General features: G+C 42.5%; 1 protein-coding gene across 1 annotated transcript; it reads right to left on the bottom strand.

The window, feature by feature from the left end:
* Window positions 1-4,232: 4,232 nt before the first annotated feature.
* RAB18 (RAB18, member RAS oncogene family) lies at window positions 4,233-17,841 on the bottom strand. The gene is made up of 7 exons (XM_077302891.1): window positions 17,671-17,841; window positions 14,161-14,216; window positions 9,802-9,863; window positions 8,997-9,069; window positions 7,537-7,655; window positions 7,394-7,460; window positions 4,233-5,845 (listed from the first exon to the last, which is right to left on the bottom strand). Exons 1-7 carry the CDS (start codon window positions 17,736-17,738, stop codon window positions 5,670-5,672), a joined length of 621 nt encoding a protein of 206 aa, XP_077159006.1. The 5' UTR covers window positions 17,739-17,841; the 3' UTR covers window positions 4,233-5,669.
* Window positions 17,842-18,475: the final 634 nt, after the last annotated feature.

The raw sequence follows: 18,475 nt of genomic DNA on the forward strand, positions 1-18,475 counted from the left end.
CTGGCCGTGTCAGAAGGTTCCTTTGAACATTGATCATTTCTATTGTGAAAGTCCATGCTAATGGTCTAATGATCTACCACTACAATCCTTAAATTCCCAGCTCCCTTTTACTTGCATAAATCTTGGCAACTTTTTAAAACAAGACTTAAAAAAAATTTTTTAAGGGAATGCAGGAGATTCAGAGATTAGAGCAGTAGCATTAGTGCACATTTTTGTAGTATCAATTCTCTCTATATATTTTTAAACTCCTTAAAAGACCCCTAGTACATGGGAGGGAAACAGCAGCCACAGTTATAAGAGAAGCTAACTGTCGAAGGAGGAGGAGAGTTGGTCCTTATATGCCGCTTACATTCACCTTCCCTTTCCTCTCCCCACAACAGACACCCTGTGAGGGAGGTGAGGCTGAGAGAGCCCTGATATTACTGCTCAGTCAGATCTTAGAAGAGTTGGTATTTATATGTCGCTTTTCTCTACCAGCAGGAGACTCAAAGCAGCTTACAATCACCTTCCCTTTCCTCTCCGGTGAAGCTGAGAGAGCACTGATATTACTGCTTGGTCAGAACAGCTCTATCAGTGCCGTGATGACCTCCGTGGAAGGAACACAGTGAAGCAATCCACTGAACACCCATGAACCGGTCAACTAACAGTCAAACCTATCGTAGACAATCAGCTCTGTTCATAAGTGGACCGTGAATGGACCTAAGCATTCCCAGCCACAGTCTGTGTAACTAGCTTCCTTTCATTTCAGTGTCTGAAAGCATTTAAATCTACAGACATTATCACTTGGAGATCCTATGGGCGGAGCTTGGTGTGGATTCAGCTTTCTGCATAGCATGCGACGGCTGACCTTTCCAAGCGCGCATTGCAAACGCAAGTCGCTGATCCATGCATGCAGCCCCACATGAAATTAGTGTGCACAATCAACTCAGCACATGGAGTTACTCTGTGCTGAGATTATCCCATAAACAAACTGAGAATATGAGTCTAGTCCGATGTATCGTTTTGCACCCATACAGCTACTTCTGGAATTGTTTATGTGGGTGCGCATATGTAAATACTCTACAGTGGAGCATGTCAGCTGGCTCAGGCTTTGCCAAGTTGGAGAACGGTTTGTGCCATTGGCTGTTACTGTGGCACTGCTTGTATTTCCTTTGCTGGCTAAAAGTCAGCCGCCAGGAAGCCCTACGCCACAACCCTGAACAAAGCTGCACCCTTATAACACACTGACCCCCAGAGACTTAGAAGGGTGTGACGCTGTTTAGGATTGCACTGCTGGACTAATAACTTTTTACCACTACCTCAAATTAAACATGGAACCATTCGCTAACCATGCTAAAAGCTGTACTTGTGTTAATGACTAACACGTGGACCAGAAATATATTTTTAGCAACCGTTCTTACATGGTTTCAACTAGTGTTGACAAGACTGAAATCACGAGGGGGGGGGAATTCAAATTAGAAAGGCAGATTTGCCTGTCAGATGAAAGAGACAGCCTAGAATAAATGGAAGACCTCTTCAAACATTTAAAAATAAAATGACATGTTCACTTAGATTTTTTAAAAATAGTAATTCGATCCCACATCTGCCAGAGAAATTAAGCAGTTGCCAGTTTTTCATTTCTCTAAATGCATTTCCACGTGGTGCCAAGATGTGCCTCCCCTAACATATTTCCATGTTGATCAGAAGTTTCAGCTCCAAGTGAAAGGCGCAGAAGAATCATTGTTGATGTCCTGTAAACTTCTGAACTCTGGCAAAAAAAGGCAAAAGCTTAAACAATACTTATCTGTGAATTTAGCTTTCTTCTGGCCTGCCTCTCAGAGACCCTTTTTTATATTTGTGTACTTCATAGAGCCTCTTCATAGAGCTTCAAACATGTTGTCTGAAGCTCTGGCCTTGAGGCTGGGAGTTCGATCCCAGCAGCCGGCTCAAGGTCGACTCAGCCTTCCATCCTTCCAAGGTTGGTAAAATGGGTACCCAGCTTCTGGGGGGGGTAAAACGGTAATGACTGGGGAAGGGAATGGCAAACCACCCCATATTGAGTCTGCCATGAAAATGCTAGAGGGCATCACCCCAAGGATCAGACATGACTCAGTGCTTGCACAAGGAATACCTTTACCTTACTTCACTGATACTCAGTTCTTCTCCCCAGCTCCCATTTTTCTCCTCTCATTTTACCCTCACAACAACCCTGTGCAATTGGCCAGGCCAGATGTGCAAGGACTGGAACAAGGTCATCCAGTAGGTTTCCAAGAGGGTGGGGATTTAATCCTGAATCGTCCAGATCCTTGTCTGACACACTAACCATGACACCTCTCTTTTGGGCTTTGAAGACCATGGGATCCTTTCACAATAAGGAGGATTCTAGGATGCATTCTGAACCATATTGGTTTGAACAGGGCAACAGGAACACACTTGAGGCACAGCTGTCGCTCCTCAAGAACTGAAAACTTTACCCTAAAACTGTGATTCTTAGCTTCAGCAAAGCAGGAAACTCTTCCACATCTCTGCTTTTCACGACTCTCAAGCTTCTGGCATGATACTTCTCTCTCCCTATACAAGGCAAGATGATTTTTCAGTTTTCAGTATTTATAGGCATGCTCATTGAGCAACAGCATGTATTTCACACATATAGAAAACCCAAATATACCATCAAACCCCTCAAAGCCTCTTCTCCCGACTCATTCTCCCAAGGGAGTTCTGAAAATAAGGGAATTATGTGACATGACTGAAGATATCGCATTTTCATATCAAGCTTTTAGAATTAAGATCAGGCAATATTGATTGCACGTGGCATGCAGTTTGCCACCTTAAACAGTAACACAGTCTGTTCACTCATCACTGCAACCATAGTTACTGTGTGTGTGTGGGGGGGGGCTACTGAACTTCAGTGATGAGAGTCCTGCATCAGCCAACAGAAAAGACAGGCACAATACTGGGTTCTGCCAACTGGCAGACTCTGCCAAAAGGCTGAATTTACTGCCTTTGGTGTTTCCCCCCCCCCTCAATATCAGCATAGAATCATAGAGTTGGAAGGGGCCATACAGGCCATCTAGTCCAACCCTTGCTCAACGCAGGATTAGCCCTAGCATCCTAAAGCAGGATTAGCCCTAGCATCCTATCAGCATTGCTGGGCTACTACTAATCTATCTTACAGAATCCTTAGGCTGAAGGAAAGGCATACTTCAATGGAATGGCAGGCCACAGGCCACAAATCGTCCTGATGTGGAACTGAAGGTCCCGGTTGGAACCACAAGGAACAAGGCTGGGTTAATATTTCAAAAGATCGATAAAGCATGGCTTCGCTTGGCTTGCATTGAGAGCATTGCTTTGAACACTGGACAGGAAACTAGAAACTGGCCATGAGGAAAAAGGCATCCTTAGTTCCATCAGTATTTTAGCCAGCCTTTCTCAACCGCTGAAACATTCTTCAGGCTTCAAGAAACTCCAGAAGTGGCAAGATCATGCAGAATATGAATGCATCCACCTGGGGCTCCCCCCCCCCCTTCAGACCCATCATTGGCCATGGGGGGGGGGCAGCATGACCACATATGATCATATCACTCAACATATCAAACAAATTTAAAAAATATATAAAAAATTAATTCCCACCCATTTGGGAAATCCTGCCAGGGCCGTCAAGATACCCCAGGTTTTCGCAAAACCCTGGTTGAGAAAACCTGGCTTAAACTGCGGGAGAAGGAAAAGTACTGGCTACAAAGGGCTGCTACAAGCTAGAGGGACAGGGTGAGGTGGGGTGGGATAAGAGGGGAAAACAGATATCCCCGCAACACCGTATTTTATTCCAGTATTGAATGTACTTCGCAATAAAAATTTGATCCTATCCTACCTCCAAGGTCGTGGCCCGGGGGCTAAGATTGGGCCCCTCTCCCCGGAGGGGGAGGCCAGTATTTGACTGGCCTGGTTCCTCAGATTGTTCCACCCTATGCCCATCCATCCATTCCCTTCTGCTCATCCAGTAGGCCTGTATAGAAATAGTTTTTTCTTAATCGCCATCATTGTGACTGAATTATTGTTTATGGGGCTTTAATGGGGAATTTTAATGGTTACTAATGTGCTGTATTTGTATTGAAATATTGTGAACCGCCATGAGCCGGGTTCCGAGAGCGGCGGTCAAACAAATCGAATAAATAATAATAATCTTCATCATTTTATCCCTAACAAAAATGCCCAAACAAGTGTGCTGCATTAAAATAGCAACAAACAGCTAATGGTTGTGCGTCACATGAAGTGTGTGAACGTTTATTTACAGTTTTTACTTACATTTCTAGTAGTACAATGTTTGTTTAAAAACAGCCATCATGTTTTAACTTCTCAAACTTTTGAACACGTTTCCTCTCAAGTGCAAAAGTTGAAAACTTGGGAGGGGGGGGGCCGGGGGGTTGTAAGCAAAATGCAGCTGTCAACGTTCCCATGGAAGACCAGAGACGGCACGCAGTGTACAAAAGTGATGTGATGTTATAAAGGTATTCCAACAGTATATCTATTTACAAGAAGTTGTGCCATAGCTCCTGATGTAAGAGCTACACCCTGCTATATTTGCAGCTGTGTTGCCTGTTACAGGGGCAAAATTTCTCCAGAAGTTGAGGTGGACCAGAGCTGTGCCTTATAAAAGTCACCTATATGTGGGGAGGATGTTAGAAAATACTGGATACGGGGAAAAATTTATTAGTCTATACAAGCTCTCTGAAACAAAGTCAGCCGCTGGCTGTTTGCAATGCCGAACCCTCCCAAAATGATAGCACGTTCTTTACACACATCCAAAACACAGTCTGTACACATTACTTAAGCTTCAGAAGCAACAGTCACAAAGAACAGTCTTCGGACTCAGACCTGTCAGCCATGAATGTGCAACGGTGAACTGCTGAAAACAAGGCAATCGACAACATTTAGAAAGAGGCAGTCAAAGTTTGGCAAAGTGATTTACAATGAGAGACCTGACAGTCAAGCCCTTAGAACCAAAGGAAAAGAAATTCTTCTGCACGTCCAAAGCACACAGCATCGTAAAAACAATGGCGTCACTGAGAGCAATAATAAATCTATCAGGGTTAAAGTTTCCTTCAGACAACTATTCACTGGTGAGGGTTTTAAAACTGAGTAATTTTAGAAGCACCCCTCCCAAAAATACGAATTCATAACTGTGATTAGTTACAAGTTGGAAGGGGCTCTTTAAAGCTAAAAAGGGAATGTGTGTGTTATGCTGTTAAACTGGGAGAAAAGCATTTGCCCATTAAATGTGCGAATCCCACATACAGCCGCCTGAACCACAGTAGAGAAATGTCTCTAGTGGTGGTATAGTTCTGGGTTAAAGACCAGTGTCAGGCAGAATGCATCCCAAATGTATCTGGGATCGCTCTCCTAAGTAGTTCCATGATAATTAAGGTCATTAAGTTTGAGTGCATTTGTTCCTGCAAAGGATACCTTAAGCTATGGATAAAATAACCCCCTGAAAGTTGCAAATTAGGCATGCTTACCATAACATTTCTCAACCAGAAAAGCTGCAGACCACATTTTCCTAAAAAAAATGTTTGCTGCCATGATACACAACAAATATGTGCAAACTGCAAGGTCCCTAAAATAGCAGGTATGAGTTTATGTACAAAGGACATCACTATTCTTTTAAATAAGCCAAAGGACAAGTCTTCGGGAGATTACAACATGGAACAGTAGCCCCCGCAGCCACCTCCTCGATAACCTTCTTCGTGATTTGACAGCTTTACACCTCTGTTTTGGCTCTCGCTTTCCCACAGTCCAGGAGTCTGAATGATTTTCTCAACAAGTTCTTCAAAGGCACACTGTACACCGTCACATGTTTTTGCACTTGCCTCTGGGAGAGAAGAAAGTTGCAATGTTAAACAAGCGTCTGGATGCATTCCCCCATTTTTCTGTTCTGTGGACAGGTGACTGCCTCCCGCCATGTTTGAACCATTAAGTAGAGAGCAGCGCTGCTTCTGCATGGCTGACACAGAACTGAAAGACGTCTTAAAAGGGCACCGAAATAACTCTAGGGAACAGCTCTTGCATGGCAACAGGGACAATGTTTCAATTTCTTTTCCTACAGTGCCTAGGTTTGATAAAGTTTACAACTGTTCTGCTGAGCTTCATTACTCCTCAGAAGTAATATCACAAGAACTTTTTTAGATGTTGCAGTGATGAAGACTCATTTGCTAGTCAGAAGGTAACTCTAGATTCAGAGATTTATCCCATGGTCTTGCTGAAGACCAGCATAGGCACATGCATTTGGTTGCGGTCGACTGAACTAACATCTAATAAGCCCCCCAGAACTCTTCCCCATGAACCAAAATCTGAACTGACCAACCATGGGATAGTTAAAATTAATGTTGTTCAGCCACTTACTGAAATACTATTTCAGTAATAATAGCTACTGTTAATACGGTTATTTTATTCAACCTTACTGTTACTAAGTTATACTGTACTTGTTCCGACGTTCTCCAGGTTCTATGTAAACCGCCCTGAGTCAAAAGGGAGGGCGGTATATAAATATAATAATATCATAAATAAATAAAATTAATGGCATTAGGCAGTCTCATTTTATCTCACTGCTGCCTCCAAGAATGTAACCAAGAGCCACCAACTTTTTAGTGGCTGTTAACATTAATAAGAGATACTTTGTTCTGCAAGCTACCTTTTTAAGAAATGCAATCATCACTAATCTTCATGTGGAAGATTCCCATGCTCAATCCATGGGCAGAGTGATTCATAGAGGAAAGGATCCAACCCCCGGCCCCAAATCCCACACTAGACTTCACTACAGAGTGTGGATAATTATGCTTTTGAAGAAACACCAGATTTTCCACAGAATGGTTTGAAAGCAACTGAGGCTAGAGAAAAAAACCTTGATGCACAGGTAGGGAAGAAGGCAGGATAGTTGGAAGCACAAATCTCTGGCAGCATACATTTCCCCTGCAGAGAACCACAGCAGCAGCACACAACCCGTTCTCAAACGGTGAGGAAATTGCTGTTTAGTCATCTTTGTTTAAATTTTGTTGTATTCATGTTAATGTGTAATTATCTGATGTTGAGAGATTTCTAGCTAAAATCTTGAGAGATTTCAAGCTAAAATTGTTATTCTACAAACTCTTTGGGGAACCTCTGATCTCTTCTGGTACACGCATGACCAAAACTAAAAGCTGAATGAAATGGACACATTCAAGAGGCTAGCCATGTTGGACCGAAGCAGCAGAACAAATGTAGAGTCCAGGGGCACCTTTAAGACCAACCAAGTTTTATTCAAGGTATGAGCTTTCGTGTGCATGCACACTTCCTCAGATCCAATGCTATTGTTTAAAATTACACATACAACAGGGACCCCAACCTCCCACATCAAGCCTGCTTTAATTTTTTAACAGCTTACCGATGAACAACATGGAATGTTTCCGTGCAAACTTGAGACCTTCATTTCTGTCAACTTCTCTGTTTTCCTATAAGTAGGCAGAGTTATTAGTTACCAAAAACAGTTTATGAGCAACAAGACACCTGCTATTGAAAAACACTTACCTTATCAATTTTATTTCCAACTAACATCTTAACTATGTCATTTCTTGTGCAGTATGTTTCCAATTCAGTGAGCCAGTTGTCTAGCTTAGAAAAAGTGTCTCTTCTCGTGACATCATAAACTGAAATAGATTCACAATGGCCTGTATTAAGCAATGATACATGCATTTCAAACTGCTAACACACACTGAGCCTTTCTACTTACAGTTTCTGTTTTGAGTCCTAGCCTCCATATGACAATCTTTTACAAAAATCAAGTAGACAAACATCACCTGAAGCCACGGCACTCTAATATGGCAAAATATCCTTTAAATCTACTTACTCTACTGTGATGGTTTGCTGAACACTATGAAGCCCAATGGCTTCAGCAATGAATAATAGAGCTAGGAATCTAATTCAGGAACTGACTAATTATTAAAAACCAGACAAACACATAGCATGAAGGCATACGCCCTGCTACTGCCTTAGGGCAAAAGTCTGACAGAGTGGCTTTGAACTACAAGCCAGACAGCTTCTCCTGTCAGATTCCCACTTGACTATCCCTCTCAGTTTGCAAAAATTTCTACATAAAATGTAATTACCTGTAATGAGAGTCAGGTTGTTTGAAATTCATTAACTGGGGGATTCAGGTAGACAGTGGAAGGTAAAATGGGAGGACCTATTAAAATATTCTTAAGGGTAAGGATCGGTCACTGGTCACTAAGATAATTCATCCTATTACTGTGTAGGTGCGCAAAAGTCAAACAATGCAGAAATCTGACAAGAAGAAAGTTGATTCATTTGAAATGTGTTATGGGAGGAGAGCTTTACAGATACTGTGGACTGCCAGAAAGACGAGAAAGTAGGTTCTAAATCAAACCAAGCCTGACTAGAAGATTAAACAGAAGCTGTCATACTTTGGTCACACTAGGAGGCAAGACTCACTGGAAAAGACAATAATGGTAGGAAAAGCTGAAGGCAGCAAGAAAAGAATGAGATGGATTGACTCAAATGAAGTCATAGGTCTGCAAGACCTGAGCAAGGTTGTTAAGAATGGGACATTTTAGAGGTCACTGATCCATAGAGTCATCAAGTCAGAACTGACCTGATAGCACACATTAAAAATCCCTTTAAAACTAAACTGAATATACTAGTCAGTAAGCTTCAGCCAATAATTGCCAGAAAGTATTTTCTTCTAACACCCATGCAAGTCCAGCAACTTGGCCAATTCATTAGTGCTAGTTTGCAATGTGCCCCTTCATTTATCCAAGAATTTCTGAACATATTAACTGTCATTGCTCCTGGGAAATTGCCTGCAGTAGCCTAAGGGTGCATCTGCAGGCAAGAATTGGGAATTATACCCACAGCTGTTCCCCTGAACCTTACAAGTACAGTTCCTCTTCCCCAATCTAGTTACAAATCAAGACAAGCCAGAAAAATTATTAAGAACATTTCAAATCAGCAGTAGCCAAAAGTGTACTTACCTAATATAACACCCTGTGCTCCTCTATAATAACTCGGTGTTAGTGTTCTAAACCGTTCCTGACCAGCAGTGTCCTAAAAGAATCAGAAAACTATCAGTATCATGGGTTTCTCCCCAGGCATATAGCATGATGATGCATCCCAATACTGGATGCTTTCTCCCCTGAAAGCGCCTTTTTTATATGAAGGATGGTCTTCAGAAGGTCAACCTCCCAAGTGAGATCCCTGCGGGACATATGACAGTTCCACCAGGCCTATGGTTGAGGCTCACAGACCATCAATGAAACTGGCCTCCCTATGAAAAAATGAAGATATGCACATGGACTGTGCACAAAGAGATACAGTGAATATTCACAAAGACACCCTGCCTGAGCACTTTATTCCCCACTCCTACCCTCTGACAGAACAGAATGCTCCATGCTGTGCTGATATTTTAACAATGTTAAAATTGTTCTACTTGGCTCTACTTGAGGCGAACTATTTCTCTGGGGCTAACCACTTCCCAGGGACCCTTAGCAGATCTTGTGTGCTGGAGAGTAAGCTCCTTTGAGGGACATAGGGGTGAAGGCAGTCCCGCAGGTACAAAGGTCACAAACCATTTAGGGCATTGAAGGTAAGTATCAGCATCTTGAACCTGATTTGGCCCACAGCTCGACAAGTGCTGGTTGAATGCGCTTTCACCACTTATACCAGTGAGGAGTGGGGCTGGTGTTGTTTGTGGTAACTTCCAGATCAAGTATAAACAGAGAAATGCTGATATTAAATACCAATAGTGAACACATTGTGCAGTTTACTGTTAGGACTTACCCAGATCGCCAACTTTGCCTTATTTCCATCAACTGAGATTGTTTTCACTTTGAAGTCGACACCTAGAAAACAAGAGGATTCAGTGCTGTCAGACGAGCTGTGATGTACTTATTCAAAAGGCAGGCTAGTTTCAGACTTTGTTCTTTCTACTTCTTTATGCTGAAACAAACATTTAGGGTAAGGGAGGGCATTTTCAGGGCTTTCAGAACAGCCCAAGTTTACAGATACTCGTTGAATACGAATTACTGCAAATTATTACAACTAATAATATATTTTTGACACAAATGTAACTTCAGTGTAGGAAACTATGAATTCTGCACGTATTATGGAGTTCTATCCCTTTGGTAGCGGTGGTGGTGGTGATGGGGAGACATTACTTTAAAAACAGGTACAGCTAACCTAGGAGGTTGCATTCAAATGACTATTCTAAAAACAGAACGGATATAACTGGCTCTCAGAATAGAGGTCCAAATTTTATTTATTTATGATGTCAAAATCTTATATCCCAGCAAAAAATCATCCAATGTTATCTTTTAAGATATGGAACTGCTATGACCTGACAGCACTTTACACACAAATTTAGAATCAATCCAATCATCACTCTTGAAATAACTGAGTAAGAATCGTATTACAACAGGCTGTAGAATTACAGAGAGATTCGGGGGTATTAGGGTGTGGCTACCTTACATAGGCTTAATTAAACAAATCACACATTACTTGATTAAACCATCCACTTTCCCCCCTCGGAAGCATATTATACCTCTAAACATGGAATGTCTCTTTCTCAGGCATAACTTTGTTCAAGATTAAAGTCAAAGTCAGTGAAACACATCTGATCATGTACAAGACACATGTGGCAAAACTGACAGGTGTGCATTTCAGATTTACTGCACAGAACTACTGAAATTTCCTACCCATTTCAGCACTGCCTAGCTAGCAGAGTTTCAAGGGTGAAAATAGAATGAAGACAAAAGTGAGAATTACAAAGATCCAAATGCATTCACAGTAGAAAATCCAGAGCAGCAAAATAGCGGCTGCACCTCTTACTCTAGAGCTGAATTCGGGGGGGGGGGGGGGTCCCATTTTTTCTATTGACAGTTGAGGACTCAGAATATTTAACATTCAATTTCTCTGGTGGAGAGATTAGGACAGTTTGGAGAATACTGAAAAACCTTCCGCGAACACCTCCCCCCTCCCAGAAATGGATTTAATGTGCCAAAACAGCACACCATTCAGCAGTCTGCAGCTTTCTCTTGCTTCAACTGTGGGTTTATTTTAAATTTTGTTTGTGGAAGACTAAGGTATTTATACTTTTAATTCTATAAGAAAACCAAGTTATCAATAATACATTTTATGTTAAAGCAGTGAAGTAATTTTAGATGTGGTAGGAAAGTATTGGTATATATGAAATCTCCCCCCCCCCCCCGGACAACCGGGGGGGGGGACACACCTGTTTTTTACCACACCTTCAAAATCTCTACCTGGTCCCAAATCTTGTGCAAGGGTAGTAGTAGAAGAGAACAGCTTCATTCAGTATCTGTTTCACAATAAGGATGAACACATACACACAAAGTGGATGAAGGAGGAGATGAGATAGTGTCCACACCAATTTTAGGGAACAATGCCACAACCTGAAAGCCACTATTTTAGACATAAGTAGGTTCATGGTATGCCCTCCATAAAGAAACAAAAATGTCTCTATATTCCCGGTTTAGTTTACATATCTTAACTGAATGTGACATTCTTCCAGTGTTATATGACACAAATGCCAACCTTATATTGAATGACATGCAAATGAAGGACTCATTCCTCCTTGTAAGCTTTAACCCTGCAGACTCATGTGTCTCTGCTTTCTTCTTTTGCCCTTTGGTCGATTTGGTCCTGTTACAGCTGAACTCCACAATTCAAGTCTTAACGCAACTTCTTCTGAATAAACCAGAATGTTATATTTAGACATGGTCTTTGTATACCCCAATGGCATGTGCAATACAAAAATAGATACCATTAGAGTTCTGTGCAGTCCTCTTTCAAAAGCACTAGGCTGGGAACACAACATTCCTTTCACGAGTTAGTGCTAAGGAATTCAAGAGCTTTGCTTAGCTCTAAGATTATCAGATTCCAAGAACCAAGAACCAATCAATTCTTTAGTCCTATATTAACTGACTATGGTTTATTGCTATAGAAGCATCTTTTAAAGTGATGTAATATTAAGTAATGTCACAATAATGGGAGCCAAAGTTATAACATCAATACACACTCATCGAATTCTACTATGTACACTTGAGTCTAGTATTTATTAATTTATCCTTGGGTTGCCATTGTTACGACAGTGTCAGACTAGGGTCTGAGAAATATATGTTTGAATTCCCACTCTGCCATAGAAGCTTGCTGGGTTATATTTTGAGAGTTACAAATTAAGCTAACCAATCTCACAAAGTTGTGATAAAATGGAGGACAGGAGAACTATGTAAACTGTTTTGAGTCCCCCATGGCAAGAAACATGTGAGTATGAATGGAAATAAACAAGTTTACAAAGCAGATAAACTTAGTTGTCCACAAAGCAGCATATGCAACACCCATCTTTCAACAAAATAAGCCGGATTTCTACTGTACTTGTCAGGAAATACATCCATTAACCCGTTTACACTGCAGATAAGAGAAACAGTTCTCCAAAACCAAGGCATGACTTCTCCAATGTCAACTTAAGGTAACAGCCTATACTTCAAAGAACGATTTTACAGGTCTGTTGTGATACTGAACATTATGAAAGTGTCAAGCACACTGCATGTTAAGCACTACATTAATCAAGACCTAGAATGAGAATCACCAAACACTGTAATCACATACAAAGACCTCTGGTGGATCAGATCAGTAGCCCATCTAGTCCAGCATACTATCTCACGGTGGGCAATCACTTATTCTGGAGAGCCAACAACAGAGTACAAGGCGGAAGATCTACCTTTCGATAAAGTTGATCTACTGCTTATCTAGACAGTGCTCAGAAAAATGTTGCAGGAACTTTCAGAGACTACAATCAAATGCAGAAAGCGAAAATTACTCCTTTAAAATGCTTTGCAAGTACTCACGGCACTGCTAGTCACATCTAAAAAAGCATGTATTCCCAAACAAATCATGCCCCTATGTGGTTATATCTTAATTTTTTCGAACTAGTACCACTAAATATCAAGAAAGTAATCATGACAAAGCTTTTCTCAAAGTTTAGCAATCCATGTCCCCTCCCCATTTCAATTTCAGCATTTTCACTGTCCCCCAACTCTACCTCCTCCTCTCCCCACTGAAACCTGCCAAACATCCTCCTTTTTGAAATAAAAAGCCACACATCGCCCATGGAAGCCTCCATCTCTTTGCATCATCAAAAGAACCACACTGGCTACACTTTACAAACGGTTTCCTCAAACTCACGTTTATTGTCTGGACATAGCCTACCAAGTCACATCTTGGCGGGCAGCTGGTTCTATAGACCACAACTCAAAAGGCCCAGATGCTAGTTCTGCAGTATCTTACCTCTTGATTGCAGTGACTTTGTGCCAGAAACGGCAAGATATTTCCTTAGTTTATAACTTCTGGCCAATGGCAAGTTGACCAGAAGTGGGCTAGACAAGTTTTCATAGGTGCTCATACAAACAGAAAACCAATCCGCGCCATATGAAACCTGAACTCCTGATTTTCAGAGCAAAACTGCCATTGGCTACTATAAATATATACCCTGATATTCTTCGCACTGCACAATAAAGTGGAAATTAGACCCATTTCATACTTGAACTATGTAGCACCAAAAGGTATAATTAAAGAGTCCCCAGATGCAAGCTATTTGATCTTGGCAACCAGAGCATTTTTCATCTAATGATCAGAAAACTAAACTAGTACTTGCAGGGGGCGGGGCGGGGGGACAACTCTACATGCTCCAACACTTCAAAAGAAGGGGAAGCCAATACTGTCTCCTTCCCCTGAGATGAAGACCTTGCTCCTATCTGATGGGCACATTTAATTTATCCGTAGGAGCAAATTAAGGTTTATGTTGATATAATAAATTTAAGAACTTAGTCTGATTTAAATATGGAGTGTTTTGCTCTCCTCTGGAAGGATGGATGTGGAAAATAAGTTCCTAATGACTTTGATCCTAGCAATTTACTATTGATTAGCAGTTATTTTATCAAGTGCATACAAAATATCTTAGCCCTGATTGTATGCACCAGTTTTCTCTGCTTAAGCATATACTTTCCATTGCAACGACTCCTCTTCTTTTGGACAGTAGATTAATTGAGGATCACAGATATTCTAAATTTCATCAAAGTATCAAAAGCAAAAATAACAAACAAACAAAAAAAATCACCTCACCAATTGTTGCTGCAAGTTCCGGATCAAATGTGTCATCTGTGAATCGTAACAGAAGGCTGCCCCAAAGGGAAAATAGAGGGAAAGAAAAAATAAACACTTCACATTAGACACATTCTAAAAATGGATTCAAATATTTAAATATCAAGACAAGATACATGGTCATAACACAGAGCCACTTAAGCATACTGCAATATACCGCCCTGAGCCTCAGGGGAGGGCAGTATATATAAATACAAAAATAAAAAATAAATTAATTAAATAATCTAGAACCTTTATAGTTTTCACAAAGAGCTGTTGCTGCAATTCCTTCAGGGCTGCTTAACTTGTGCACATTTACAGTTTGCTTCCTTTTGATAAGTATTTAATAAGCATAACATTGACAGAATTCACAGAACCTAACAAGAACATTCACAGAACATAAACAGAATTCAAGTGTCTTATAAATTATGCATATGATATCTTAACTGACATACAAATTGTAGAAGTGGCCCATTCAAGGTTAGCTTCCATGACTGGGCCCATTTAAAAAGCTTCAAGGAAAATTATTACCCAGAAATTAAGCATTTGTTTTTAAAGTTTACAATTAAAACACTGAAGACACTATAAGTACCAAGTGATCTTTTCAAATCTGCTGTAACTTTAATATTTATATACTGTCTCTTCACAGAAACTGCTCAAAGCAGCTTACAACACAAAACAATTCAAACTACAGCACATAATCCAAATAAAATTAACTCTGTCACCAAGGAGTCTTCTACTCAGCAGTTACAAAGCAACCAGCATAAAGAGTATGAGAAAAATACAGAACACAAAAGCAAACCCAAAGATGGCACAGTGTGGGAAAAGTTCAGGTCAAAATCCATTAAAACAGACCACCAACTAAAAGTGAGATGAGACTCAATTAATAGATTCTTGGGCAGACATGAATATTTTGACTTGGTGCTCCGCAAACCTTAGGGGGAAAGGCATTTCAATGACAGTAAGCTGCTCCTAAGAATGATATAGACTTAAGTTTCAAAATGCAATCAACTATTGTTTTAATCACTTAACAACCTAAGCATTAATCACTTTTTTGAGCTGATTCTAGCAGGACAATACAAAAGGAGGTGGCCCTTCCGGTCCACCAATCCCAAACTGCTTAAGGCAACAGCACACTGAAGTGCACCCAGAAACAAATAGGTATCCAGGTTAGAACTATCCACACAGGGATACGATCATCCCTATAGGCCAGCAAACACTAGCAGGGGCTCATGGGAATTGTAGTCCATGAACATCTGGAGGACCACAGGTTGACTACCCCTGCTTGTAGGCAGTCCCAACAGCCACTTGATCATTATATCCCATTTGATTGATTTACTTGGACTTGCTTGACACTTTTACAGTCCTTTGCAATGCATCCAGTCTACAACTATAGTCTGAAACTAATCAAAGCAGTATGTTTTTAGAAAGCACTAGCTCATCCCATAAGGGATACCATTTAGATACCCTAGGACAGGGGTAGTCAAACTGCGGCCCTCCAGATGTCCATGGACTACAACTCCCAGGAGCCCCCTGCCAGCATTCGCTGGCAGGGGGCTCCTGGGAATTGTAGTCCATGGACATCTGGAGGGCTGCAGTTTGACTACCCCTGCCCTAGGACTTTTTTCCATGGCAGATTTTATGGGGGTGGGGTTACTACAGTGCCTGCATAAAAGCTAACTTCTTCCCTATATTCCCTCTTTTCAAACCCCATACCATCTGTCCCAGTCAAGAATCCGAATAGTTAACTGTATAGCCAGTACAAATTTAACTTGTTTCCCCTACAATTACAAGTCTTACAGTTAATCTCCTTGCATTGGCTGACTACAGATAAACAGCATATGCAGCTGTTAAGAATGCAAAGCTTCCCAAGGTCACATACTAAGGCTATGACCTCATCTTGAGGATGTCATCACACTTGCCAGCACAAAGTTCTTGCAACATTTTACAGATCCAATGTGCTATGGTACAAAGGGGAAAGTATAAATATACCACAAGTGTGGCCTTTTCTCATCAGGCTAACAAATTCAGTGCCATCTTAATTTTTTACGGTGCTGCCCCAACACAGAATCCAAAATGCTAGAACAAATGAAATATGCCTGACATTTATGTAAACAAGTGACTCAGTTGCATGTGCCCAATAACTTGAATGGGAGATGTGAACATTTTTGGAGCAAACAGAAAAACAAAAGAAAAGAAAACAAAAACCCTCCCCAGAAGAACAACAGACTGTAGTGCACTTTGCTATATATTTTCCTTTTCAGCCTGAACTGTATCCAAACGTTCATGTTCATATTATACATCACAATGATAAACTATTGTGATGCAGTACTTAGAATGTTAGGAGACCTGAGTTCAAATCTCCACTCAACCGTGAAGTTCTTTGGATTGACTTCCATCCAGTTTACATTACAGCTTAACCTACCTTACTGGATTGTTATAAGGACAGAACGTGTGCATCGTGTGTGGGTGGGTGTGGGTATATGATTAACATATACTGCTTTAGTATGATGAAATGTATTAAAATGCAAAATGTCTGTAGACCTGAGATTCAATATACAGCAGACATAAACAATTCCCTTGTTTCATTTCTGTAAGAAACTTTTCCACAATAGTTCCGCAGCATCTAGCGACTTATTTCTGAGGAAAAACTCAAATAACTAGGGACCGAGTTAGTTGCAGAAAATAAAGTGACGTTTCACTCCTCCAACTGTTTCTGAGCTAGAAGAATTAAATAAGAAATAATCAAGAGAGCCCAGCCTGGAGCCTTGGTTTCCCAGATTCCCCTCCACCACCCATATGGGCAAACCCCTCCAATTTTGCCTGCAATTGGAACCACAGAATCACAACTGATTCTTGATCACTTCTTACTTCATTCTACACGCATATATTCTGTATTTAATTTAATTCTTCACGTATACGGCATAGCAGGCAGTGACCTTCCACCCGGAACCTGGACCAGGCCCTCAAGTCCCCTGTACCCCAGAGAACCGCACAGAGAGTGCGGGGCTTGCACAAAACTAACACGAAGCGGCTTCGAACACCGAGGCCCACCGCCCAGGGGAGGGGAGCCATTTCGGGGGGGTCCCCCCAATGTCGGCCAACGGGAGGCGGGGAGGGTCCCAAATCCACGCACACACTTCTGAGTCTCCCCGGACTACCTCGCAGGGTTGCTGTGCGGGTGGGAGCGGGCAGACACACCCCTCCCCCCCCCACCTGAAGAACACCACTTGGGGTTGACAAAGGAGGGCGCGCCCCACCCAAAGGGGGCGACACCAGGGGCCGGCTTCCCCCAAAAGAGGGCGTGGCTTGCAGGCGCCTTGGGGGGGCGACTCCCCCTCCCCCTCCCCCTCCCCCTCCCCCTCCCCCGCCGGCCTTCGTGTCCCTCAGGAAAGGGCCGAGGCAGCTGCGGGCGGCCCACCCGGGACGAGGCCTGGCGAAGGAGGCCGGGCGGCGGCAGAAGGAGAAGCCACCTCGGCCCGGAAGGCCCACCTGGACTTGCCGACGCCGCTCTCGCCGATGATGAGTATCTTCAGAGTGGTCAAAATGTCCTCGTCCATCTTGGCCGCCCGAATCCGCCCGACCCGCAGGGGCGCCTCCTCAGTCCTGACGCAGCCTGCCACGTCTTCTGCGCATGCGCCCCGTTCGCCGTGCGGCGCCGCCCCGCCTGGGGCGTCAAACCGCGCATGCGCCCGCGGCCTTGAGCGTAGCGCCGCCCTCTCCCTGTTTCCCTCAGGTGTTCCCTGAGTCGGGATGCGGGGCCGGCTCTGGCGCCAGGTGGGAGTCAAGCCCGCGGTGCTATGGATGCGCGGGTTTGGGGTTTGGGGCTGGCTCACGTTTAGGACTGTGCAGCCCGTGTCAGAAGCGTTTTCGGACATTCCCAGGCAGCCAAGAAGAATAGTTTCATTCATTATTCACAAAATGCACAGCAACAAACAGGAGATTGTTCTCTTCAAAAGGCATAATAGAAGGGTGCTGACAGGGGTGGGCCAACGGTGGCTCTCCAGCTGTCCATGGACTACAATTACCTGCTGAGCAGAGGCCCATGGTAATTGTAGTCCATGGACGGCTGGCGAGTTACTGTTTGCCCACCCCATGTCTGTTATATTCAGTTTGCAGCATGGGGAGGGGTGTAGGAGTTGAGGTTGACCCATCTGACATAATCTGCCGGGGGCCCCCCAGAAACCCCTCACCATGAATGGAACCGAATTGACCGGCCTACGGGACTGTAGATAATAGGTTGATGTTGCTATAGATAGTGTTGGAACTGATATAGGAAACTGTTACTAAACTGTTA

This window comes from Paroedura picta, chromosome 11 (assembly GCF_049243985.1).
Source record: "Paroedura picta isolate Pp20150507F chromosome 11, Ppicta_v3.0, whole genome shotgun sequence".
NCBI classification, from domain to species: domain Eukaryota; kingdom Metazoa; phylum Chordata; class Lepidosauria; order Squamata; family Gekkonidae; genus Paroedura; species Paroedura picta.

Excerpts from the sequence above, each read along its gene's own strand:
- RAB18 (XM_077302891.1), bottom strand. The coding sequence starts at position 17,738 with ATGGACGAGGACATTTTGACCACTCTGAAGATACTCATCATCGGCGAG. Across the intron at positions 7,656-8,996 it reads AGCACAGGGTGTTATATTAG|TTTATGATGTCACGAGAAGA; the intron begins GTAAGTACACTT and ends AATCTATTTCAG. Across the intron at positions 7,461-7,536 it reads TTGGAAATAAAATTGATAAG|GAAAACAGAGAAGTTGACAG; the intron begins GTAAGTGTTTTT and ends GCCTACTTATAG.